The following is a 26987-nucleotide window of genomic DNA, read 5'->3' on the forward strand; positions in this document are numbered from 1 at the left end:
GTGATGTGAATAAGAGAAAGAATGAAGTTGAATTTCCTTAACATGCTAATCTCCATGAGGAGTCCCTTGAACGTTTCCTTCACTTGGATGCGCAAGAGTGGTGTTTGGGTTGGAAGAAAATGGTGCTTGGCTTTTAGGGTTGGGCGAGAAAGAGAGAAGAGAATGAGAGAAAAGCTAAAAATGCACAAATGACTCTTGATCCCCCCTTTCTCTCTTGTGCGGTTTTCGGCCATTAATGGCCCTATTTATGTGTCTCCTTGCCATCTAGTTTTCCTCTCTCTCATCATTACTTCTGGTATAAAACAAAAGAGTCACAAGCTAACCCATTGCATGGACGTTAAGTCACCCTCTCTTGCACTAGCCGAACCTTCCATCCTCCCTCTTTCAATGATTGCTTCTCTTGGGAACTTAAGGGTCGTACACGCATGGATGCCAAGTGGCACTCCCCCTCATGATTGAACACTCCATCTTCCTTTCCCATGATTACTTAACACATCTCAACTCAACTCAACATCCAAATAGGACCTTAAATTTAATACCATGAAAACGAAGAAAATAAAAATGGAGGAATAGAGTGGCTAGGCCAAAAACTCACATTGCTCAACTCCGAGACTTGATGTAGTGCCTTGAGTTACAAGTGGAGGAGTGTTTGGTATGTGAGAAAATTGAAGAAAAAGAAGGAAAAGTGGGAAATGTTGTTTGGCCAAAAATAGCTCGAAAGAGAGGGTGAGCGCTATAGCGCCTAGGTGAACTCCACTATGTTTATAGTTGAGTACCAAGTGCCGTCGTGGAAGCCACACTAGATACCACATAGTAGCTCCCAAATTTCCATTATTAAATTATTATTTTGAGACTTAAATTTTCTGTCATAACTAAGCTTTCCAATTCCTCTATATATATTTCTTTTTTTTTTTTGTGGTTTTTGTTTTTGGTGTGTTTTTTTTTTTTTGGGGGGGGGGGGGGGGCGGTTGGGGTGGAGAATATAATGTACTTGTACCGCTTATAGTAATACCAGACTGGTCAATGAATCATTTTACACCTAGCTAGATCCAACAAGCAAAGACTCGAGACTTGAATGGTTAATTTGACGGAAAAATAGAAAAAAGAAACACAGAAGCCTAGTAGTACTGCTGCTAAACATGCTATTTTCATGAAATTTCCTTTGGAGTAAGAAAGGAAAAATGGATGCATTTCCTAACAACTCTAAACCTGACTAGCCTAAGAGGCAGTCACGTTTCCACTGGCTCTAGCCGGTCACATTACAAGTAAAATCATAGGGAGGTTTAAACACAAGAAAAGGAAAACCGACTATAATGGCGCACTAGAGAAAGGAGTTCATAGAATTGTGGTACGATTTAGAAAAATCTTATTCAAACTCAGGTATGATTTAGAAACGTCCTTTCCGAATTCGAGCCCACGTTATAGCCGCAACTGCAGCACCCCCCAAGTGTGCTGATCCTGATATATGGCTGTCTCCCTGCAACAGTACAACAAAAGGAATAAGATAAACCCATATCTTCAATTATTCATTGGTCTGGTCCTACAACAGGGGCTCTTAAAGATTGATCAATTGAGATATAAATCAATAAAATCTGGTGCTTATCAGGACAATTTGGCCGAGGTTATCAACTTATCATGCAGTTCCATTAATGAGCAGGGTTGTCTTAGTTAGAGACCTGCTGTCTTATTTAGAGAATTAAGAAAGGGCATTGAAAATTCACAATAGATAAGGTCAGTTAGCGGTCAGACAAGAATATGGAAGGCGTGATGATTCAAAAATTCATATTTGACATCCCTTGCATATATTGAATCTCACAGCCAACAGATGTAAAAAATAAATAAATAAATAAATAAATAGCAACTGTGAAGATCAAGCAGTGCAAAAGATAACTGGAGTCACTTTGTTATGTTGTACAGGATATAATCGTGACACTACCCTTAACCTGCTTCAATCCATAGAAAATTCTAAAGCTTGAGTTGTGTTAAGGAAATTGGTTGGTCATAGAAGAAATCGAGCATACCTCTATTATCCTCAAGACATCTTTTCCTATCAGGAAGATCCCCTGCAATGACAATTAACAAAAGGTGTATTATGCAGATTTTAAGTTTTTGTCTCGCATAATCAAATTGATAGAGGCTAAAGGTGAGCTTACCAGTAAGATGGCAGGGACTGGGATAATAAATTCAAAATAGAGGGTAGATTTTGGAAAGAGGAATATATCAAGCAGCATGATAGCATTCACAGCCCCACTTGCCCCCTAGACAACACAAATAAACTCAATAGTCAAACAAGTTTCATGTTTCAGCAAATGCTCCACGTGAAATTCAGTAAGTGTCCTGCAATCCTCCACCATTTTTCTAGAAAATCAGAGCTTTGAAACAAATTTTCTCAAGGAAACAAATGTAAACCACGATATAATGAAGAGTAGGTATAAGCCTATACAAAGCAATCATATTTCATGACTTCTATGCATTGGTTTATATCTCAAAAACAACTCATATAGTTCAAGCAACAAAATAATGATTTGCTTTTGCCTTAACGTAAATAAGGGATTAGATTTCTTGCCCTTACATATCTATTGGGAAAAACTGTTCTGTATCGGACAAATAACAAGGGACTGTATAAACACAATGGACGTAAGATCAATCTGGTGTGATGTGCACTAGAGTTAATGAAACAAAACAATGGATAAACTCAAATGTCTTTTTTTAAAAAATAAAAAATAAAAAATAAAAAAAAGAGAGTAAATCCAAGTTTTAAGGAAAATTTTCAAACTTTCATTTCAACTGGCACTGTCTTGTAAAACAAAGTGAACCAAGTTTTGGTTTAAGATATCAGTAGACATCATTTCCAACAAGATTCGTTTTTATTCATGTATAATTGACAAATCATGAGAAGGCATACGCATATATTTAGTTGCCTTTCTTGATTAGAAGGTTGCAAAAAGCATACCAATCCTGGTGTCTTCGATGGGTCCATATTCCACAGATGTTGGCCCTGCAGCAGAAAGACAGCAAGATATAGTTAAAATAGTCACGTTTACAATAATATAGTGCGTGATATGTCTTTCCAATTTATTAGGAAGGGCTGGGAGGATTTCTTTTGTAATTTCAGATTTATGGAGGGTGAGGCACTAGGGTCAGATTTTGGTTTGATGTCTGGTGCGGTGAGGTTGCTCTTAAGGAGGCTTTTCCTTCTCTTTTCAGAATAGCATTATATAAGGAAGCTTCAGTTGCTTATCATATGGACACTTCAAATGGCTTGCTGCAGTGGAAAGTGCCGTTTATAAGAGCAGTCCAAGATTGGGAAGTGGGAGATATTTCTGACTTATACAGCACCCTGTACACATTGATTTTGGAGCATGGTGTAGAGGACAAACTGTTGTGGATTCATCCTGGGAACAAGAACTTCTCAATCTTCTACTGTTTTCCCTTGAAAGCATATTTGGTAAAGCAAAGTGCCTCTAAAAGTTGCTTTTTTAGGTTCGTTGGCCTCTCATGGAAAAATTCTGACCATAGACAAGCTGAGGAAGAGCAGTATTTTTATAATGGATTGGTGCTTTATGTGCAAAAGAAATGGAGAATCAACAGACCATCTTTTTCTCCACTGTGATATGGTGAAGGCTCTTTGGGATGATATATTTGTAAGGCTGGACATTGCGTGGGGGAAGCCTAAGAGGGTGGTGGATCTCTTGGCTTGTTGAGTGGACTACGGGGAAATCGTCAAGTAGCAAAGGTTTGGAAGATGGTGCCTGTATGTCTTATGTGGTGTATATGGAACGAGAGGAATAGACGATGCTTTGAAAATAGAGAACATTCTTCAGGGGGTATTAGAGCTTTCTTTTATCAATCTTTGTTACTTTGGGCTAAAACCATTGTATTAGAGTGGCTGATTTTAATGACTTGTATGCTTCTTTCTTTGCCAGTAGGCTGTAATTAGGTATATTTCTCTTGTATACTACCTATGTACTTGGGCTTTGCCTAATTATGAGGATTAATAAATTTTTCTTACTTATCAAAAAAACATAAGTGAAACATTTTCTTTAAAGACTGAAGTTTCAATAGGCTTGGTAGTGATTAACATCCGTAGAACAAATTTATTTTCTCCTTTCTTCCTTCTGATAAGAACCAGAAATTAGTTAGGCACTGCAAAATGGCATAATGCGTGAGAGACACACCAGAAAAGATTCCATTGGACTAATTATTTGCAAAATTTATTTCTAAAGGTCCTTGTAAAAAAATATTTATCAAGGCAAAATATATTAGCATCAATGCAAAAGATTCATCAAATAAAGTTTGATTAATAGTGCTCAAAGAGAAGTATGTTGATTCATACTTTTTATTGCAGCTCATACTAGTTAAGTCACTGTCCCCAGGCATTTGTACCTTTGATGATGAGGCAATAAAGGCTTTGTGCGCCAAGAAAAATATTGAACCACCAAGAGCCCCGGCAAGATACAACTTAAGCAAAAATTCAGGTCCGAAAGCTCTTCCAATCTGCCAATGTGAGAAATTAGTAGAACAGCCATAAATGAACGTACAAACTCAAAATTAATTGAGAGAAAGATGACATTGAAATTTTACAAACTCCAAATTTTACAAGAAAAACAAGCAGCAAAGAGAACTAATTCATTTCTTAATATTAAAATGGTGTCTTTATCCCTCAGCCAATCCTGACCAAAAAGAGTGCACACTGGAAAGTTAAACAAAACCTACAAATGTCCTACATATCATATGGCAGTGATTATGTGACTAGGTTTCTCCATTGCCTACAAGAAAATTAGATAATCCAAGTTAACTAAATCAGTCAATTGGGTTCTACATGGAAACTCAATAGAAAATATTGGTAGCACATATCATTTATAGAAATTTTAGAATCCCATCTCAACTAATAGAAACACAGCTGACTCTATTTCCATCAGATGACCAAATGTCAACATCTTTTTTCGTGGTTTTAAAATCTTAACCATAGAGGGTTCGAATTTAGTTTTTATGTATCCTCCTTCAAGGCTTAAAGGCTCTTACATCCTATGTGAAATGTTTTCTCTGTTCTTTGATAAAACTCCCTTTGTTCATCAGAAAACAAAATCTAAGCTTCTCTCTCACCCTCTAATAGTAAGGCTAGAGCTAGGATGATATGCTTAACAAATGTAACAGCTTGACAAGGTGTGTAGACTGTAGTAATCTGGTACACTTACGCAACATAAAAAGAAATAAGAAATACAGAGACACAATTATCAATACCTTCATCACAGAAAAATACAATTTATAGGAATTCCTATACATCCCCAAACTAGAAGCTGTTAAAAAATCTGAAAAATCTGAATCTTGCATTCATATTAAAAATTATTTATTATTTATTTACTTCAAAAAATTGTACATTTGTTTCAATTATATTAAAAAAATGGATTAAAATGTGATGTTTGCAAATTGTCAGACACAAATATAAAACAACAGACACAGAAGCAAAGAACCCTTACATTCATTCCAAAGAAGTATAATCCAATCATGTTGGAAACAATATGCCCGACATCAATATGACTGAATGCAGAAGTTATCAACACATGCAGTCGTCCACTTGCAATATTATCCAGTGAGATCTGTTCAGAGAACATCAATAAGTCATGAGTTTAGGAAGATGTCATATTAAATTAAATTTTATTACTTTTGTCAAAAAAAAAAAAGATGTCATATTAAATTGAATCCAATTGTTAGATTGGAAGATGGCCATTGTCAACAGGTCTATCCTTTGTTTCAAAATCTTTTGTGATTATAAGTTAACTTTATTCATCCCTGTTAAAGAAAAAGCCATTTTTCCCTCACAGAAGCACATGCTTGTTGTATTATTTAAAGTTTTCTTGACACTGCTTGAGCTGTATCCTAAGACTTAGCTTGCTTCTGACACAAACCAATCTAGAAACAGAGTGTCCAATCAAGTAGAAGTATGGAAAATAAATCTAAATTGTGGCATGTTTGTTAGAGGGAAATAAATTCCAGACTCGGTGCTTATTGCAAATGAATGCCTGAATAGAAGACTTAAGTCTAGAGATATAGGATTGCTTTGTAAGCTTGATATGCAAAAGGCATATGACGATGTTAACTGGGACTTTCTATATTATTTCCTGGGAGGTGTGGTTTTGGGGAGAAGTGGCGTTCTTGGACAATGCAGTATATCTCCACAGTTCAATTCTCTGTGTTGCTGAATGGTACTCCTGATGGTTTCTTCAGTGGTTCATGTGACTTAGACAAGGCGAACCACTATCTCCTTTACTTTTTGTAATTTTCATGGAAGCTTTTAGTAGTGTGATACCCCATATGATAAAGATAATGGTAGGTGGTATATGGGATCCCACATTACTTGGGAAGGAGAAGTTCTTGTTCTTTATAATGTCCAAATGGGACTCCAATTGTATCATTGACTAGTCCTTTTGTAGTATAGGCTATGTGATTTGGGCCTTCAATTAGGGTATTACAAATGGTATCAGAGCCTATTCCAAGTAGAAATGTGGGACTTGAGTCGTGCCATCTACAATAGACAGGCCTGACAAGGACGTCGGGAGTTTAACGGGGGTAGATTGTGATACCCCATATGATAAGAATAATGGTAGGTGGTATATAGGATCCCACATTGCTTGGGAATGAGAAGTTCTTGTTCTTTATAATGTCCCAATGGGGTTCCAATTGTATCATTGACTAGTCCTTTTGGAGTATAGGCTATGTGATTTAGGCCTTCCATTGGGGTGTTACAAGTAGAATATTGTCAGTTCTGGTGGAGGATGGTTTCCTATCTAGATTTTCAGTAGGAGATCTCAGCATTTATCATTTGTTGCTTGTAGATGACACTTTAATATTCTGTGGGCATTAACTCTCGGAGGGCTATTCTCTTATGCCAAACTGTTTCTGGTATAAAAGTGAACTTAGCCTAGTCAAAATTAGTTCCAATGGGAAATGTTCCTTTCATGGGGGGTTTGGCTAGCATATTGGGTTGCAAGGTATCAACTTTGCCTAATGAATTACGTTGCTCTTCCTTCAGGAGCCTCCTTTGAGGCTAAGTTCATTTGCGAAGGTCTAATTGAAAAGATGGAGCACAGGTTGACTAGTTGGAAGAGAATGTTATTTTAGGACCACCGACCACCTTAATTAAGAACATTCTTTTCCATTTACCTACATATTTCTTATCATCACTCCCTTTTCCCTCTAGTATAGTTAATCGCATGGAGAAGCTCAACGTGATTTCTCATGGGGAGGAATTGGAATTAGTTCAAGTTTAACCTCATTAGTTGGGATAAGGTATGCTCTCTGATTATTCCAGAAGAATATTGGGAGTTCAAAACTTAGATTCAATCGAGACCTACTAGGAAAGTCGTCGTGGTGTTACCAATAGGAGAGGGATGCTTTGGGGAAAGAGGTAATTGACTCTTTTTTTTTGGGCGGGGGGGGGGGGGGGGGGCTGTGTGCACAAAAGAGGTAAATGGACCCATAGCGTGGATCTGGAAATATAATAAGAAAATGATGGGTCTGTTCACTAAACACCCTGAAGTGGAGATGGGTGATGGTTCCAGGATCAAGCTCTAGCATGATGTATGACTAATTTCTTGCGATAAGGCTTCAGTGGCTGATTCATTTGAAGTTTTCAATTTGGGAGATAGGCGCCTTCACTGAATTCTTCGCCTTATGATCCTCTATTGATCTTGGAGCTGGAAGCACAGATAAAACAAAATGCTTTGGAGCTCTTCCAAGAAAGGGAAATTCATTTAAGCTCATTTTACAAGGTCCTCACTTCTCAAGTGAATTCTCCCTTTCCTTGGAAAAGTATCTGGAGTAAGGTGTCAATAAAAGCCATTGTTTGCTGGGACAGCTTCCTTAGTGAAGAGTTTAACCATTGACAACCTAAGGAAGTGCCGTATCATTGTGATGGATTGATGCTGCGTGGGCAAGAAGAGTGGGAAATCAGTTGACCACTTGCTACTCCACTATGAGGATGATGGGTAATGCCCAAGAGGGTGGTAGACCTTTTCTTGAGTTGGAGAGGGTTATAGGGCAATCCATAAAATGCACTCGTGTGGAAGATGAATCCCATCTGTCTTTTGCTGTGCATTTGAAAGGAAAAGAATGGTTGGAATTTTGAAGATTGAGAAAGGAGAATGGAAGAACTTAGATGCCTCTTTTTCAACATTTTGTTCCTTTGGGTGCTAGCTATAGATTTCAATACACCAAGCTTTCATGACTTCCTTGTTTCTACTTATACGTCTTAACTAGGTGTGGTTCTTATATTCATCCCATGTACTTGGGCTATGCCAATTCTTTATTATCAATAAAATTTTTGTTTAACTATCACAGAAAGGATTAAGCAGCATCTAGTTTAAAAATGACTCACCATAAAGTTTTTCCTCATAAATTGAGGATCTGCGACACGCCATAACATAAAAACAGCTACATTAGCCATAATCAAGCCATAAACCACACCATCAACAGTGAATCCTTGAAACCATGATCTCCTGACAACAGGAGGAGAGAACTTGTTGACGTAGAAGAACTTAACAACAGTTTTAAATTGCAAATTATATAAGAGCAGAAGTGTCCCATTCTAACAATGGATTACAATAGTGAAACCCATCCATTTTTTATGAAGTCAACACACAAACTGGTAATCTATAAATAAAAATGGATTTTCCTGATTTAAAGTAGAAATAACTTGTAAAATTATTACAAGTAATACTAGAGATCCTATTATTTTTTTACAGTAAGTCAAATTCTATTTATAAACAAGAAGGGTATTAAGATCAGAAAAATAGCACGACCCTTATATTAAAAAATAGCAGGATAGATTTACATTTTCAAACTAAATTACCGAAAATAAAATTTAAATCTTAAATTCAAAATATTAAGATCAGCAACTGGAGAAATGAAGTTTTGGTTCAGAAGATACTTTTGGTACAAACAGAAAGAGCAATGGAGTGTTTTAACATTAATGGAAATTGTGCATTTACACCCCTATCTGACACGTACAGTCCTTCTCCGGCATTGGTGTACAGCCTTTACTCTTACAAATTAAATCAACCATAAACCCAGAAGCAAAAATAAGGGCTCTTTATATGCTTCACAGGAATATTACACAATTTTTTTCGAGCTAAAAAGTTCGCGCTAAATTTGAGAAATCTAAAAAGTATCAATCTCCCGTTCACATAATGACTACATTGTGTGCTTTTTCCCGGACAGATGAACATTATAGATAATGCTTGGATGCAGAGAGAACAAAATAAGATTCCACAAAAGAAATTCCAAATGTTCTTCCTTTTTCTTATAATGTCTAAGCAAACAGACTCTTAAGCACAAAGCAAACACATTACCAGCCATGCCTACGAGAATCAAAACTCGGGTTGAACCGAAAGCTCTGCCTATGAAATTGAGTTCCAACAAACCGAACTCTACAATCTGCAGCACTCTTGCTTGAGGCCCTCAAGAGATTATTTGTGGAGTCCAACAGGAACTGCTTCGCAATCGCCGGCTTTGAGAGAAACCCATAAATAGATTTCCCTGAAAAAATATGCCGCGAATGAGACTGGTGGTGAAATGGGTGAAAAGAGCAGAGAAGTTGGTTTTGAGCTGGGTTATTCGGTTTGATAGCAGAATAGAAGGGTATGAAACGGCGAGTATGGAGAAGTGAAGAGGAAGTAGAGGTGTTAGAGAGTTTCTGGGGAAGGTTTGAGGCAACCTGGAGAGAGAGAAACCTCTGCATTTTTGGTCAGAGAGAACCACTTTGCCGTGGGCGCTTTGGGAGCCCTCCTTTCAGAACTTATATCTAATGGAACGTTGGGACTCCGATCGGAATTAAAGAACGGAACTTGAGGACATGGGAGATTAGGAAGCAATGATTCTTTCGAAAGTTTAAATCGGAAGATCGATCCGAACCGATTGGTTAGTCCGGTTTTAGATCGACTCGGTCTGGGATCGGTTCTATAATTTTACAAATCAAATAGAATCAGCCCAGTTCCGATTCCAGAATTTCTAGAACACCAAAATCAGACCGAACCATTTTAATGTATATATATATAATTTTTAATATTATATAAAATATATATATATAAATTATATTTGAAATAATTTTATGATAAAATTATAATATTAAATATGAATATTTGTTTGATTATACGTTATTAATATAAAATATGTATATTAATTATATTTTACTTTAATTAATTGGTATACGTCAGAATAATAATGTATATTAAAATTAATACTATATTAAATCATTATAATTTATTAATATTAAATTATTTTTATATAGTACTATTAATACGATTATATATTAATATTAATACTACATTAGTACTTAGTGATTTAATGAAATTGACATTTGATTAAAATTGAAAAAACAGACCAAATTAGATCAGAATTAGTAAAATCGAAAATATCAATTTATGAGGATAACGATGCAGAATCGGTTATTGAAAATATAAAATTAGTATAACCGGTTTGGTTCTAAAAATTGTATAAAACTAAATCAGATTGGACTGATTACATCCTTAATTCTCTTCAGATGATCTGATAAGGAAAAAAATCAATGTATGTCTAACTCTTGAATGTTTTTTTCTTTTTTTTTTTCTTTTCTTAAGTAAAGGGAAGTTGGTAGCAATCATCTTTGAACATGATCATAGGAATCCTTTACCACTGTGAAATGTCTGGTTTGTACCATAATTTCTATTTCAAGAATGAGCCTATCATCACAATAGCCTTTAATAATGTTTAACTGGATTTGGAACTTGGTATCCGAATATGACCCGGGGATTGAATTTGAATTTTTGAAATTCGAGTTTTGGGATAGACCCGGTTCTTTTCTTTTCTTTTTTATTTTTACAAAACTTAAAAAAATAACATCTGCAGGTCCGAAGGAGTGATGGGAATGGAAGCTGTTTGGTTCAGGTATATATTGAATGGAAAGTTTCAACCGAACAGAAAATCTAAGTACTTAACTGGGAAAAAATGCTACAAGGTGGCGTCTTGGTGGAACATAAAGAGGGACCATTCTGTCCTACATGTCATGCAGTGGCAGGTCAATTTATTTCAGAATAGGGGTAATCGAGGTCAGTGTTTTCACTTTTTGTGGTTTCGATTTTGTCGGGACCTGATTCTTTCAGGCGAGCTGGCAGCCCATTTTCGTGTAACTTCATCGCTTTTTGCAACTTACAGTATACAGTTTACGAGAGAAAATTTCTTGTCAAGTTTTAACTTTTAAGGCTGGGATTTGACGTGGAGTTAAAGTTAAATGTTGTTGAGTTGAGTTAAATTAAATTAATATGATAATTAAAAATTAATTAAATATTATTAAAATATTATTATTTAAAATTATTATTATTTTAAAATTTAAAATTATTTAATTATTATTAATTAATTTATATTGTATGACCACATTTAACCGTCGTAATTAATTAAGTTGTAGTCGTCAATTAAGACTTTTGTACCTTTATATACATGGAGATATTTATAGGTTCATTGATATCAATAACACGAAACCTATCTCTCATTCCCTCTCTTTGTCTTTGATTCTCTATCTTTTTCATTTAGTTCACAACTTGTTATCAGCACGATCGGAAAAATTATTCCACCTCTCAGATCTCATTTCTCTTTAGAAATTGGTTACAGCGGCGACGAATACGAAGTCAAAAATGAATTCCTCCCAAACCTCTGACCCAATCCTCTGCTGATCATGGATCTCCTCCAAACTCGCTGACTTACCCAGATTTTTGTTTTTGGGGGTTTTGCCCCTTGATTTGTCTGAATCCTCCACATTGAATTAATTATCGCGTCTGCTTAATCGCCATCATGGCTAAGAGATTGCAAGGGAGTTTGTTTGGAAATCAGAGACGGCTCCTCCTTGTCTGAAACCAAACCCACTCTCATGCACAGATGCCTATCTCTCCGATGGCCACGCTGACATCCCAAAGCAACGAGCCCTTAACTTCGGTGGGATGTCTCTTCGTCCGGCCCATTTTTCGGTTGGTATTCTGACTGGATTTTGGCCGGACATGGAGAGCTTGGTCCAACTTGATATCTCAACGTCAGCACCTACACGTTGAGATATCCACAACCCTTAACGTCATCACAATGCAGTTAAATACATACTCCACAGTTGTTGTGACGTGTAGAATACATGAGGCCACAACAACTGTGGAGTATGTATTTACACGTAGAATACATGGGGCCACAACAACTGTGGAGTATGTATTTAACTGCATTGTGATGTGTAGAATACATGAGACCACAACAACTGTGGAGTATGTATTTAACTGCATTGTGATGTGTAGAATACATGGGGCCACAACAACTGTGAAGTATGTATTTACACGTAGAATACATGGAGCCACAACAACTATGGAGTATGTATTTAACTGCATTGTGATGTGATAGAATACATGGGGCTACAACAACTGTGGAGTATGTATTTACACGTAGAATATATGAGGCCGCAACAACTGTGGAATATGTATTTTTCATGTTAAGTCAAGTTTCAGAACAAGTTCATGATAAGTCAAGTTTCAGATCAAGTTCATGTCAAGTTAAGTTCAGTTCACGTCTCAATTTAAGTTATGTCAATTACGCTATGTTGTACGTCAAGTTATGCTTTATTTACTTATGAATTTGATTATGCATTCATACTTTTACTGTCATCCATGCATTATTAGCTTGTATAGAAGTTTTTTTTTTTGTTAACTTGCTGAGATTTGTAATCAAATCTCACTGTGGTAGTCCCAACTACCATTCCTCTCGAATGGTAGATCTTGTTATAGGACCTGAAAGAAAATCAGGAGCTGACCAACTAGACACAGTTGACTGAGTGACGATGCGACGTCAATGTTAATATAGTAGTTAACGTAAAATTACTACTTGTACGATGGAGTTGCATCTCCAGTACTTTTTGGATCATAAGCATTTTGGACCAGTGTTGTGATCTTAGTTGTTCAATGGGTTTTTATATATGAAGTATGTTTTAAGCATTTGGGATATTTTCAGTTTGGTGGATAGTATTGCCAAAGAAAAAAAAATTATCAGCTACGAATATTGCATAATGTTAGATACATGTCAGGAACATTGTATTTTATATGTCATGAACGGGGGCAAGTAACCTTGTGTTGCATGTCTCAACGCTTCAAATGTCCGTCCGATCCCAAACGGAATTTGGGGGCATCACAGGGTGGTATCAGAGCAATACATCTCTGGGAAGTAAATCCACATGTCCTTAGGAAATGTACCAAATATTAGGCTTAAAATTTTAGTCGTCATTAGACTTGGATTTCTTAAAGGTATGAACGGTAGTATGTGGCTTTAATACGTGTACTCATGTGTTTTAAGAAGGGACACATGACTCGTGGTAGAATACCTCGGAATCCTAAGGGAGATAACAATCAAGAAGATCATAATTCCCCGATGGATGAAGGATTAGCTGAGGTAGTAAGTTTGCTAACCAACGTGCTTAGATATCAATAACTACGGCAAGTGCACATACCCATTAGAGTGTATGTTGTCACTCAAAGAGACGTAGATGCTAACGCCCCAGGAACTGCAGGAGCTGGCATCGTCACTGGTATTTTACTAGGACCTATGTGTGGTTAAACGTAGTTAAGGTTAATTTGATTGCAATTGATGGTAGTATTGCATTATTATTATTTTGGAGTAGGTCAAGTCATTGGAGTTAATAAATTGTACACTATTTGATTCAAATGAGTCCCTATTTCTAGTAATTGTGGTAGTGTTTGAGAATTCAGCTTGGAAGCTGAATTGTTACCCTAGTGGTAAGAGTAACAATTCTCATTAGAAGTATTATTGTTCATACCAATGTAGATATAGAATACCTTTTAGTAATATGAAAAAGGATATTTAGGATTGATGAATGGTATTTCACATATTTGGAGAATTGTTTTGATTCTGAGAATACGATGGAAATTGTGTTTGGAAGAGTAATTTGATTAGGAGAAGCTTTAGCCATAGTAGGATTCATTTATGATAATAGTTTTACCACGCCGCCAGTAAATTATTTCTGGCAAAGCACTATCTTTATGGATACATAGATTGATCTTCTTTTGAAGACTATTATATGAGGAGTAAAATCTTAGTCTTGAAGATTTATGTGAATATTAGGAACAAATCATTTAGAGTTAGAATAAGTGATAGTTCATGATGGATAGAAGAGTTATGACAATCATAAGAGAGAAAGTCTCAAGTTTAAGTTATTAACTGGTCAGTTATCAAAGAACCACCTAGGAAGAGAACTGATTGTTGTGATTATAAAAAAGTAAGTTAGTCCTAGACCAGTAAAACTCCTTGAGGTTTTTATTAGTTTGAATATTACCGAGAGTTTGGATCATGCCACATACATAAAAATCCCTGAAAGATATAACATGCCTAAAATTTCTAATCTGAATACATCCAGAAATATTTATTCTATTAAGTTTAAAAAAAAAATTGTCCCAAGAAAACTCAGAGGAAAGGCATTGTGCCCAACAGAGATCTCAAACCAAAGCCACGGTCTCCAGTGTAAGCTTAAGTGTATGCAGTCACTATCCTGGAGAGACAGACACTGATGCCCCCAAAGCAAATGTCATTCCTGGTATATTTCTAAGACCATTATATTGTTAAGCTTAATTAAGACTGATTGGATATGCATGATTAACTGTATATTTATATAGATCATTGGATCATGATATACATTGAGGCTCCAGAAGAGCTCATGAAAACTGCACATATTTGAAATATAAATATGAAATTATTAGATCTGAAATACCATCTCTTAAATACAATTAGTATTTTAGATTCATATTACGATTTTGTAAAAAGTGTGCATTATTAAAGAAGAAATAAAATGGAGCATATAGAACATCTACCAGAAGATATAAACACAAATATGAATATTTGTGAAGTATTATTTTATTATCTCGAAGCAAAATTAAATAAATTTGAAGCTCTTCACCTCAATCTTTAAACGCTCTTGCTCTTCAAAAATCTACATGCTCTTCCTGTCTAAAAGAGTTGGCAATCGAAAAGAAGATTTAAGCAAGGATTTTAAATCTCTGTTCTCTCATTTTGGTGCTCTATCTTCATGTTGAACTCCAGAAGAAGTTGCTGAAGGATATAAATATTCTCGTGGAGTTTGTCAACCCCACTAGTCTTGGATTTATCGGGTACCGAGACTCACAAGCTCATAGATAATTTCATCATCTGACTTATTAGTCAGATCATTATTGGATTGCATTATAACACCTACGGTAGAAACAAAAACAACTGGTGAACGAGATGCAGAATACCTCATATATTGGTAATGAGAAGATTGCTGAGCCATTGCAAAGTGAGAAAGCAGAAAGAGATTGCAGAGTAAGAATGCAGATTAATTTCAGAAAAGTGAAGAAGATGAGATGCGAATGAAGATGAATTGAATTATTCTTTTATAGAGAAAATTGTGACGAAACTAGGGGTGGGCAAAATTTCCGAACTCCGAACTCCGGCCGAATTCCGACAAGGTTCCGATTCCGACGGAGTCGGAATTTTCGGAATTCGAAGTCGGAGTCGGAGTCGGAGTAACTCCGACTCCCTTAGTCGGAGTCCGGAGTCCATATTGGCTCCGAGCTCCGACTCCGAATTCCGACACTTAACTTAATATATTTAATGTTGTAACAAAATTAACAAGTACTTGAGTGGCCTAATGGTGCGATGGGGTGTTTTGCCAATAAGCTGACCCGCGTTCGAGCCTCCCCACATACAAATGATATATTTTGCCAAGTTTTTTTAAAAAAAAAACCCTCAAAAGTTCAAAACGGCGTCGTTTCGGCCTCATATATATTTATCTCTTCAGCCTTTAGGAATCAGGTCGAAACCCTACGCCGTTTCTCACCTCTTCCATCATTTTCTCAGAGCCGAAAGCTTCTCTTTTCTCTCTTGCCAATGTTTCTCACTTCCTCATTCGTTTTCTCACAAATTCCTCCTTTGTTTTCTCACAAGTTCCCTTAGTCAACTAATATTACTCAATTCGTTTTCTCACTTCCATCATTTTCTCAGAACCGTGTTCGAGTTCCACTACACGTGAGTTAGGGTTTCATCCCTAACCTCTTCCCGCCGCTTCTCACCATCAGTAGCCTCCTCTTCTCCACCGCATTAAGGAGCTTCCAGGGTGGACTTGTTACAATATGCTTCTAGGATGCGAAAATCTTCTGTGAATCTGTTTATATTATTTTTTATAATTTATGTTATTTTTTATAATTTCTGTTTATTTGTTGTTTGTTAGGATGCAAAAATCTATTCTTTGTGAAATGTTCTTTGTTCGGAGATTTTGATATTGGGTTGCAAAAGAGAAAACAAATTGTGAATTGGGGAATGTTCTTTGTTGAGATTTTCGTTTGTTCTGTTTTTTTTTTTTTTTGTTCTTCCATTCAACTCCGATTAGAGCTCCGACCCTCTACTCCGACTCCGACAACTCCGATCGGAGTCGGAATCTACTCTGATTCGGAGTCGGAGTCGGAGCCCAACTTGATCTCCGACTTTGGTCGGAGTCGGAGGTCGGAGTTGGGCTTTCCGACTCCGACGGAGTCGGAGCCCAGCCCTAGACGAAACATCTCTATTGCTTCACAGCATCTCTCGTGAAGCATTTCTCTACAAGAGACAAGAGCGAGGTAGTATCATAGCTGCGACGCCTGACAACTACAGAAGAGCAATGTAGTGTCATAGCTATGCGGTGCCTGACAGCTACATAAGACCTGTAAAAATCCTACAGATTTGAGTTGTCTAGTCTAAAACAGAGGACCACCGCTTTTGTTTAAAAAAAAAAAGAGGAGAGAGAGAGAGGTTAACGGCTTAATTTTGATAAATTTTCTACTAACTATGTTATTTACAAGAATACTTAAAGTATATCGCTTACGTTTTTCTAAAGAAGAATTTCGGAAGATTATTTACATGGAGTTTTAGGTTTGGAGAGTATGTCGATACAACTTGGCCAACCTCGTGAAAAGAAGTATAATATAATTGTTGGTTAAAGTAAGACAGTTAAAAAAATGACATAATCTCAGAGGTAGATATATACGGGATAGACAGCAGGTTGGTAAGCAACACCTATTCCTTAACTTGTTATTTTTTACTTACTTAGGACGAAATCTTTTTTTTAGGAGGGGAGATTGTAACAGTCCGCTAGAAATTCAATTGTGGAATTTCTATTGACTTTAGGAACCTCGTGAAAACTCTATAAGTTTTCACGAATCCATTAATCATATAGGTTTTAGTCTAACTACATAGTTGTGTTATTACTCATTATGGTATCAACAGTGTGTTTTTGATTATTGAAAATAGTTAAAAGTGTCTAAATGTATTATGATTTGTGCCATTAGACTCGGTGGATTATTTAAGGTCTTATGGCGTAATAACTCTTTTTCATATTTTCGGACGAAATGTCTGTTCAAAACTGTAGATATTATTGGATAAAAATATCTTGAACTAATTTTTGTGAATATTATTGGAAAAATATCTTAAATTAATTTTGTGGATATTATTGGATAAAAATATTTTAAGCTAATTTCGTGGATATTATTGGATAAAAATATCTTGAGTTGATTTTTGTAGATATTATTGGGTAAAAGAGTCTTACACTTAACTCTCACTTCGGATAGGAGAGACATACACTTAACTCTCACTCCAAGTAAGAAAGACCTACACTCAACTCTCACTCCAGTCTCATCTCTTCCATATCTCGTCCATAAGTATCTCCAGCCACCCCTTCACGAAATTATCTTCATTTACACTTTCCATTAAAAGTATACCAAACACTCTCTCTCGGACAGCTTTTAGGTGTTCTTTTGCACGCCCATTTCGAAGTTTTTGTAAGTGTTTTATCATAAAGTTTCCTTCATATAAGTTATTTCTTTTTTAGTCTAGTTTACATAGATATCTTATTTGTCCCATTGGAAGATTATTTGATTAGTCAAATATTGTGTAAACTATAGAAAGGTCATTCTAGGAGATAAACTGGAGAATATGTTATAGTTTGAAGTTTTTGACCAAGCTAATGGATAGATATTGGTCCAAAATTTTTATGTAATATTGTTAACATGTGTATATGATTATTGGTTGAGGATTTTTGCATGATTAAAGGTTTTGATGAAAGATTTTCTTAGATTTAGAAACTTAGAAATTGGAAGAGGAAAAACAGTTTCTATTTTGAGAAAGTTTAACTCTTTGGTGGTCTAAACCTATTCCAATGACTTTGATAATTTTATTGGAGGATCCTAAGTATCTTATATACATGTTATTTTATTATTTTGAAGATATTTGATGTTAGTTTCAAAGATATAAAATTTTATGCAAAGAGATATTCAGATAAGCCAAGTGTGGATGTTCTTGGCTAAATTTATGTTTTGGTTAATTTTTAACCATGTGATCTTGAATTAGAAGCTTATATATATTTTAGGACATCCTTTTAAACCATGTAATGGTTTGGTTTGAAGATCACATCTTTATAAGTCATAGATCAAAAGGTTAATCAAAACAAGTTAGAAACAAAAATCAATGGAAATAGCATATAAGAATTTCGGCCCTATGGAGTTTTAATATTTGTGATTAGTTTTAAATTTTTCTAAATTGATATTTGAGTTGAGGATAAAATTTACATGAGGCATGTAAATTTTGGTGACTTTTGGAGTTAGTATGCAAAATTCTTAAGTTATGGGTAAAACGGTCATTTTCCTATATATAGAGGGTAAAATGGAAATTTTACTCTTTAAGTTAGTATTTTCCATATTTCAAATTATTAGTGATTTAGTACTAATTTTTAGAATCACTAATTACAGTTCCTCGTGATCACGCTTGAGGTTTTATAAGAAACGCGGAGATCAAGGTAAGTTAACTTTTAACTTACTAGCAGTATACTATGTATGTGTGCTAAGTAAAGGAACTATAGTGTATGTATGTGTGTTATCATATATGTCATGCCATGCCAAGTTATCACGTAATTGTCTGTTATACAGAATTTATTTTGTCATCAGTTTTTATCTGTTACATAATATATTCTGTCATGTATTGCTGTACATTACAAGTACGTCATGCTAAGTATGTCATCTATTACATGTATGTCAAGTCATGTAATATTTACTGTTGCAAGTATGTCATGTTAAATATGTTGTCTATTATATGTTATACCCTGTTACGAAATGTTCCTATCCCAAGTTGGTCATGTCTTTCAAGTTATGTTCAAATCACGTTATGTTACGTCAGGATTTCAGTCCTTTTGTATTCTAGTCACGTTTCATCTTGAGTTACATTCAGTTTCGTGGGGTCCACAACAACTGTGGCACACGAAGTATGGGGTCACAGCAATTGTGACGCATACACTACGTGAGACACAACAATTATGACACGTAGAATACATGGAGCCATAACAACTGTGGAGTATGTATTTACACGTAGAATATATGGGGCCACAACAACTGTGGAGTATGTATTTAACTGCATTGTGACGTGTAGAATACATGGGGCCACAACAACTGTGGAGTATATATTTACACGTAGAATACATGGGGCCACAACAACTGTGGAGTATGTATTTACACGTAGAATACATGGGGCCACAACAACTGTGGAGTATGTATTTAACTGCATTGTGATGTGATAGAATATATGGGGTCACAACAACTGTGGAGTACGTATTTTTCATGTTAAGTCAAGTTTTAGAACAAGCTCATGATAAGTCAAGTTTTAGATCAAGTTCATGTCAAGTCAAATTCAGTTCACGTCTTAATTTAAGTTATGTCAATTACGCTATGTTGTACGTCAAGTTATGCTTTAATTACTTATGAATTTGATTATGCATTCATACTTTTATTGTCATCCATGCATTATTAGCCTGTATAGAAGTTTTTTTTTTTTTGTTAACTTGCTGAGATTTGTAATCAAATCTCACTGTGGTAGTCCCAACTACCATTCCTCCCGAATGGTAGATCTTGTTACAGGACCAGAAGGAGAATCAGGAGCTGACCAACTAGACACAGTTGACTGAGCGACGATGCGACGTGAATGTTAATATAGTAGTTAATGTAAAATTACTACTTGTACGATAGAGTTGTATCTCCAGTACTTTTTGGATCATAAGCATTTTGGACCAGTGTTGTGATCTTAGTTGTTCAATGGGTCTTTATATATGAAGTATGTTTTAAGCATTTGGGATATTTTCAGTTTGGTGTATAGTATTGCCAAAGAAAAAAAAATTTATCCGCTACAAATATTGCATAATGTTTGATACATGTTAGGAACATTGCATCTTATATGTCATGAATGGGGGCAGGTAACCTTGTGTTGCATGTCTCGACGCTTCAAATGTCCGTTCGATCCCAAACAGAATTTAGGGGCGTCACAGGTAGACCCCAAAGATTGTTGGGGGAGCACGCCTCTTGCAGATGGTATATATTACAAGAACCATGACGTGATAAACCTTTTGGAGAACCGTGGTGCAAAGCCTTTTTGGTCTACAATATTCCACTGGATTGTAGAGCATTGAGCCCTGGATCTGACCGCAATCTCCCGACCGATTTGATACCCAGAAAGGGTAACTGAGGTCCTGAATGTCCGCACAGTCAAATGACGTGCCGCAAATGCTGATATTTTTTTTTATTTATTAAAAGAAGACCAAAAGCTGGAATTGGGATGGATGAACAATAAATTAAAAATGCTTTTGTCGGCAAGTCAAAAAATGATAAAAGTAAAAAATGGGTTGCTAGAAGACGACGAGTAAAAATTGAAGACTAGAAAGTTCTGATGATTCTAAAGATAGTGGTCTTCTACTTCAAATAAGTTTTTCAATATATTATTTACAATCTTCAATGTGAGTTTTAAAGATTATATTCATTTTTATTATTTGATAAAATTTTATATTTATTCACATAGTTTACATATCAATTATATCTATGGTGAATTAAAATTTCGATAATTTTGTTTACTTTTTATACTTGTTATGAATTATTGATGTTAAGTTTCATATTGAAATAGAAATTGAGCATTCCTGAAGGATCGTTCTAAATCAATAATTTTATTAAGTATCTCATAGTTTAAATGAGTGATACATGTATCAAAAGCTCATTATGGTTAATGCACCTGAAGTTGCATAACTGAAATTGTGTAAAGAAAAGCCACTAAAAAATATATGTTTAAAATGAATGTCTCGAATGTGCTCCTGAAGTAACAATATCGAGTGCAAAAGTTCATAATATATTCTAAAATTATATATGGTCTTCTAGTGGCTAAGCAAAATAATGAACTTTTGATAAGAAATCATTAGTCACGTCCTAATAGTTCTACATCATTTCCTAAAATGAATGATATTGGATTTATATTATTTTATTCCCTGAAGTGAAGAGAATGATGCATTTTATTCAAAGAAACTAAGAGATTAGACGTGATAATGAATATCTTTATAATACTTTTATGATTTCGGGCCAGAAGCTCGTATTGGAAAAACTACCAACTTTCTCTTTGAGATGATATTATATAATTATTGAATCAAATATTATGATGCATAAAAAATGATATGATTCAAAATATTTATATGTTTTCATGATTATTTTGATCATCCAAAATCGATTAAGATAAGTTGAATAATTTTCATATGGACGGCCGTAAAAGAACCAGAAGATTCTTTTTCTATAAGATCTTACCACTAGGAGTGGAAAGAAAAATTTGCTAGAAGAAAATAAAATGAAATAATTCGACGTTATCTTGATTATCATAGGTGAACTGAAAGTTCAGATGATAATTAAATTATGGATGTAGTAAGATAAAAATGTCTCATATTCTAGCTGCTAAAATTCCAGCGAGGATTGAAGCCCCCGTAGGACAATTAAGAAATTTAGCAGTGTAATGAACATAAGACATGTCTAAAAGTATGTGAGACCTATTAATACAAAAAATAAAGTATCTCGAAAGAGAAAAGCACAAATAAATTGGTGCTCCTGAAGAGGCCGTACCCACAAAACAAACAATAAGATCCATCCAAATTGTCTGTATAAAATTCTTCCATATAAACTCCTGAAGAGTATAAATCTTCTGAACAGTGCCTCCTGAAGAGATTTTTCATGAAATGTCTTCCCTTGAAGAGGGACAGGTATCTGAAAATAACGAGATCTCGATACATTTTATGAATATTGGAGAAATTCTGGATAGAAATAAAATCGTTGTTGACAACGTATTTTCATATAAGATGGCAATTGACATTACTAGAAATAATGAAAAAAGTGAACCAAGAACCGTTGAAGAATATTAACGTAAAAATATTGGCCAAATTTGAAAGAATCAATTCCTACAGAATTGATATCACTAGTAAAATATGATGCATATGGACTTGTAGTTCAAACACCTGAAGAGGTGATATTTGTTGAATATCAGTGGGTATTTATATAAATGAAATGAAAATGTGATATATAAATCAAGAGTCAATTTCTCGCAGACAATTCTTGCAGAATTGATATTACTAGTAAAATATAATACATATGGACTCGTAGTCCAAACACCTAAAAAGGTGTTACTTGTTGAATATCAGTAGATATTTATATAAAGGATATAAAATGTCTGAAACTTCTAATCTGAAAATGTGATATATAAATCACGAGTCGGTTTCTCGCAGAAATAATATTGATATGCTTTTAAAGTGGTTGAAATTATTAGCTTGAAAGTTACCAAGAGTTTGGATATGCATGATTAACTGCATATTTATATAGATCATTGGATCATGACATATATATGAAAATCCCTGAAGGATATAAAATGCCTAAAGCTTCTAATCTGAATACATCCAGAAATATGTATTCTATCAAGTTTCAAAAATCCTTATATGATCTAAAATAATCTAAACACACATGGAACAAGCTATTTTCAATATATTTTCAGTATCTATATTAATTTTTATTGCAGTTTATATAGATGATTTAAATGTCATTGAAGCTCCAGAAGAGCTCATGAAAACTACACATATTTGAAATATAAATCTGAAACCCTTACGGCTTCAAGGGGGAGATGAATGAAATTATTAGTTCTGAAATACCATCTCTTAAATACAATTAGTATTTCAGATTCATATTACAGTTTTGTAAGAAGTGTGCATTATTAAATGAGAAATAAAATAGAGCACATAGAACATCTACCAGAAGATAGAGACACAAATATGAATATTTGTGAAATATTATTTTATTATCTCGAAACAAAATTACAGAAATTTAAGGCTCTTCGCTTCATTCTTTAAACGATCTTGTTCTTCAAGAATCTGCATGACATCCTTATCTAAAAGAGTAGGCAATCGAAAAGAAGATTTAAGCAAGGATTTTAAATTCCTATTCTCTTGCTTTATTGCTCCTATCTTCATGTTGGACTCCAGATGAAGTCGCTGAAGGATAGAAATATTCTAATGGATTTTGTCAACCTCACAAGTTTTGGATTACAATCGTTGAGAAAATGTGACAATGGATGATGAGTATTGGGTACCGAGACTCACAAGCTCGTAGATAGCTTTATTATCTGACTTATTAGTCAGATCATTATTGTATTGCATTATAGCACCTACGATAGAAGTAGAAATAGCTAATGAACGAGGTGCAGAATACCTCATATATTGGTCATGAGAAGATTGTTGAGCCATTGCAGAGAAAGAATACAGAAAGAGATTGCAAAGTAAGAATGCAGAATAATTATAGAAAAGTGAAGAAAATGATATGCGAATGAAGATAAGCTGAATATATCTTTTATAGAGAAAATTATGACAAAGCACCTCTATTGCTTCACAGCATCTCTCTACAAGAGACAAGAGATGTAGCATCATAGCTCTGCAGCGCCTGACAGCTACAGAAGAACTGAAAAATCCTGCGGTGCTTGTTTGGTATAAAAAGATGGCCATTGTTTTTGTTGAAAAATAAGGTTAGCGGCTTAATTTTGATGAATTCTCTACTAACTATGTTATTTACAAGAACTCCAGAAGAGCACAACTCTAGAAGAGTAGTGAATTTAATGTTAAAATGATCTTGAATCAATATGGTGAATTTCACTATAATGTCTTGAAGCCCTTTTATATGGACAAAACTCATTCCCTAAGTACTCCAATGGTTGCTCGATCATTTGATGAGCAGAAAAATCCATTTCGTCCTTGTGAAGACGATGAAGAAATTCTTAGTCCTGCAGTACTTTATCTCAGTGCAATTGAAGCCCTGCATATGTGATTATTTTATCAACATGGATCAAGTCTACAAGCAGATACGGTCAAGTAATAATTTGACAAATTTATTCGCTAAAGCATTACCAATTGCAACATTTAAGAAGATTATGCAGAACATTGGAATGTGGAGACTTGAAGACCTATTATCATACACTTTTCAAGGGGAGTATTGTTTTGAAAACTTGTACTGATTGTACTCTTTTTCCTTCACTAAGGTTTTATTCCACTGGGTTTTCCTTTGCAAGGTTTTAATGAGGCAATCCTAAAGCACTTGGCGGTACACATGAATACTATACTCCTTTTCTTTCGCCATTGATTTTTTTCCCACAGGGTTTTTCTTTGGCAAGATTTTAACGAGGCATATTCTTTAAATATGGTCATTCAAAGGGAGAGTGTTATAAACCAACTTATATTGTATGACCACATTTAGTCGTCGTAATTGACCAAGTCGTAGTCGTCAATTCAGATTTTTGTACCCTTATATATATATAGGGATATTTATGGGTTCATTGATATCAATAACACGAAACCTAACTCTCATTCTCTCTCTTTTTCATTTAGTTCACAACATTATTGTATTTTATGTTTGAATTTAAAAAAATTATAATAATTAGATAAGATGAATTAAGATGGGTTTAGAATTTAAATTGGCCCTAAGAGTTTGATGTCACTGAAAGGTACATTTAAAATAAATAAATAAATGAAACGGGTAATGCAAAAAAAAAAAAAAAAGTAAAAATATGGGCATCAGATTTTAGATCCAGATTCTAGATTTAAAACCTGGATAGCATATATTCAGATTTTTATGTGGGTACTGGTCTGGATTTGTTCCGGGCAGATCGGGTTGGGTTTTTTCTTGGCCTGGATGAACAAGCTTAGCGCTCACAAAGTATTTAACTTGTCCACATCTCATCTCATGACTCAAATATTAGGCTTTACTACTACAAGTCATTTTAACTTATATCTTGTCTCAAATTCCTGATTTTGAAGTTATGAAATCTAACTCATACCAATTGGGCTACCACCTTGGTGGTTTCTCTAATTCAATATTAGTAAAGATGGAATAAGGTCAATTATTGAGTTTAAATTAGGTTAAATCGATTATATTGAATAAGTCCCTAGATTATTATAGATCAAAATTGATTAGGAATTTTTAATTAGCCCATAAGCCAATAATTCATTTTAAAGTGGGTCAAAGTTTAGTAGATAATTTTGAATAATATTAATAAGCTAATACTTTTTGAGAAGTCTAATTAAAATTTATTAGATAATATTAAATAAGCTAAGGCCCTAAAAATTGTGAATTAGTTATATGTCGCCAACCATAATGAAGTTATAACCTTTCCTATTGAAAGACCCATTTGTCTGAGCGATACAAGTGTTACCTTGACATGGTGGAAATTATTAGTTTGAGCCTGATTATCCTTAGATCTAATATAAGTTTTTCTTTTCTACTATGACTTCTTATAAAAGTTTTAAATTTTGCACCATACCAACCAATACGGTCAAAATATAGTGTATCGGAATAGTAACTGATATAGAGAATGAGTTTGCTTCGTACTAGCCAAAATACCGACCGTTTCTGTATATTTCGGCTGATACCAAACTGGTACTGCAGTCAAGGTTATGCGCTGCCGAGTACTACGGTGAATGAGTATAATCTGCCATTATGTTATATTATGTTCACGTTCATATTAAGTTTCAAGTTTATGTTCATATCATGTTATGCTCACGTTTATGTTATGTTCAAGCTCACATTCATGTTATGTTATGTTCATGTTCACGTTAAATTTCAAGTTCATGTTCTTATCATGTTATGTTCACGTTTATGTTATGTTCAAGTTCATGTTTATGTCATGTTATATTTACGTTAATGTTATGTTCAAGTTCACATTCATGTCATATTATGTTCACGTACATGTTATGTTCAAGTTCACGTTTATGTCATGTTATGTTCATATTTACGTTAAGTTTCAAGTTCATGTTCATATCATGTTATGTTTACATTTATGTTATATTCAAGTTCACGTTCATATCATGTTATGTCGTTTATGTCATGTTATGTTTAGGTTTATGTTAAGTTCAAGTTCACATTTATGTTATTTATATTCACGTTCATGCTATGATTCAAGTCCATATTATGTTTCAAGTTCACGTTTATGTTATGTTGCTAGTCCTTGTTATGTTTTAAGTTCAAGTTCATGTCATGTCAAATCAAGTTCAATTTACATTTTAGTTCAGGTTATGTCAGTAATGTCATGTTATATGTCAAGTTATGCTATGCTTACGTGCGACTTTAATTATGTATTCATGCTTTTATTACCATGCATATATCATTAACCTATGTGGGAGTTTCCTGTTAACTTACTGAGATTTGTAATTAAATCTCACCGTGATAGTCTTAACTACCATTCAAGGATCCCCCCAAATGGTAGAGGATGTGTTAGGATCAGAGTAGGGAGTAGACACTGGTAGATTGGAGGAGGTTAACTAGATGTCACAGACACGACGTAGAGCTTACAGCTTCCATAGTTAGTTTTTGGACAGTATTCTGGCCTTGTTAGTCGAGTTACTCGATGAACTTCCTCAATAATGTATTTTGGTCATTTAAATATGGAGTCTAGTTTTCCATTTTTTGAGATTACGGTCTTCTAAGACTCGTATTGAAATCATGGATGTTTATTTTGTTAAGTATGCTTGAATTACGATTTAACTATTTGGCATATTAGAAGTTTGGTGCATAGTCTTACTAAAAAAAAAATTATCC

The 26987-nt window shown here is 34.6% G+C and overlaps 1 protein-coding gene across 2 annotated transcripts; it reads right to left on the reverse strand.

Moving 5' to 3' along the window:
- Positions 1 to 1125: 1125 nt before the first annotated feature.
- Positions 1126 to 10001, reverse strand: LOC122290442 (RHOMBOID-like protein 12, mitochondrial). 2 transcript variants are annotated; one of them, XM_043098123.1, is made up of 8 exons: positions 9351 to 9996; positions 8378 to 8498; positions 5481 to 5600; positions 4387 to 4497; positions 2954 to 2998; positions 2154 to 2258; positions 2022 to 2063; positions 1126 to 1477 (listed from the first exon to the last, which is right to left on the reverse strand). In XM_043098123.1, exons 1-8 carry the CDS (start codon positions 9737 to 9739, stop codon positions 1388 to 1390), a joined length of 1023 nt encoding a protein of 340 aa, XP_042954057.1. In that variant the 5' UTR covers positions 9740 to 9996; the 3' UTR covers positions 1126 to 1387. The 2 variants fall into 2 exon arrangements, 1 of the variants encoding a protein (XP_042954057.1); XR_006236388.1 differs by having other exon boundaries at positions 1296 to 1477; positions 4337 to 4497; positions 9351 to 10001.
- Between the last annotated feature and the right edge of the window lie 16986 nt (positions 10002 to 26987).

Source organism: Carya illinoinensis, chromosome 12 (assembly GCF_018687715.1).
Source record: "Carya illinoinensis cultivar Pawnee chromosome 12, C.illinoinensisPawnee_v1, whole genome shotgun sequence".
Classification (NCBI taxonomy): Eukaryota; Viridiplantae; Streptophyta; class Magnoliopsida; order Fagales; family Juglandaceae; genus Carya; species Carya illinoinensis.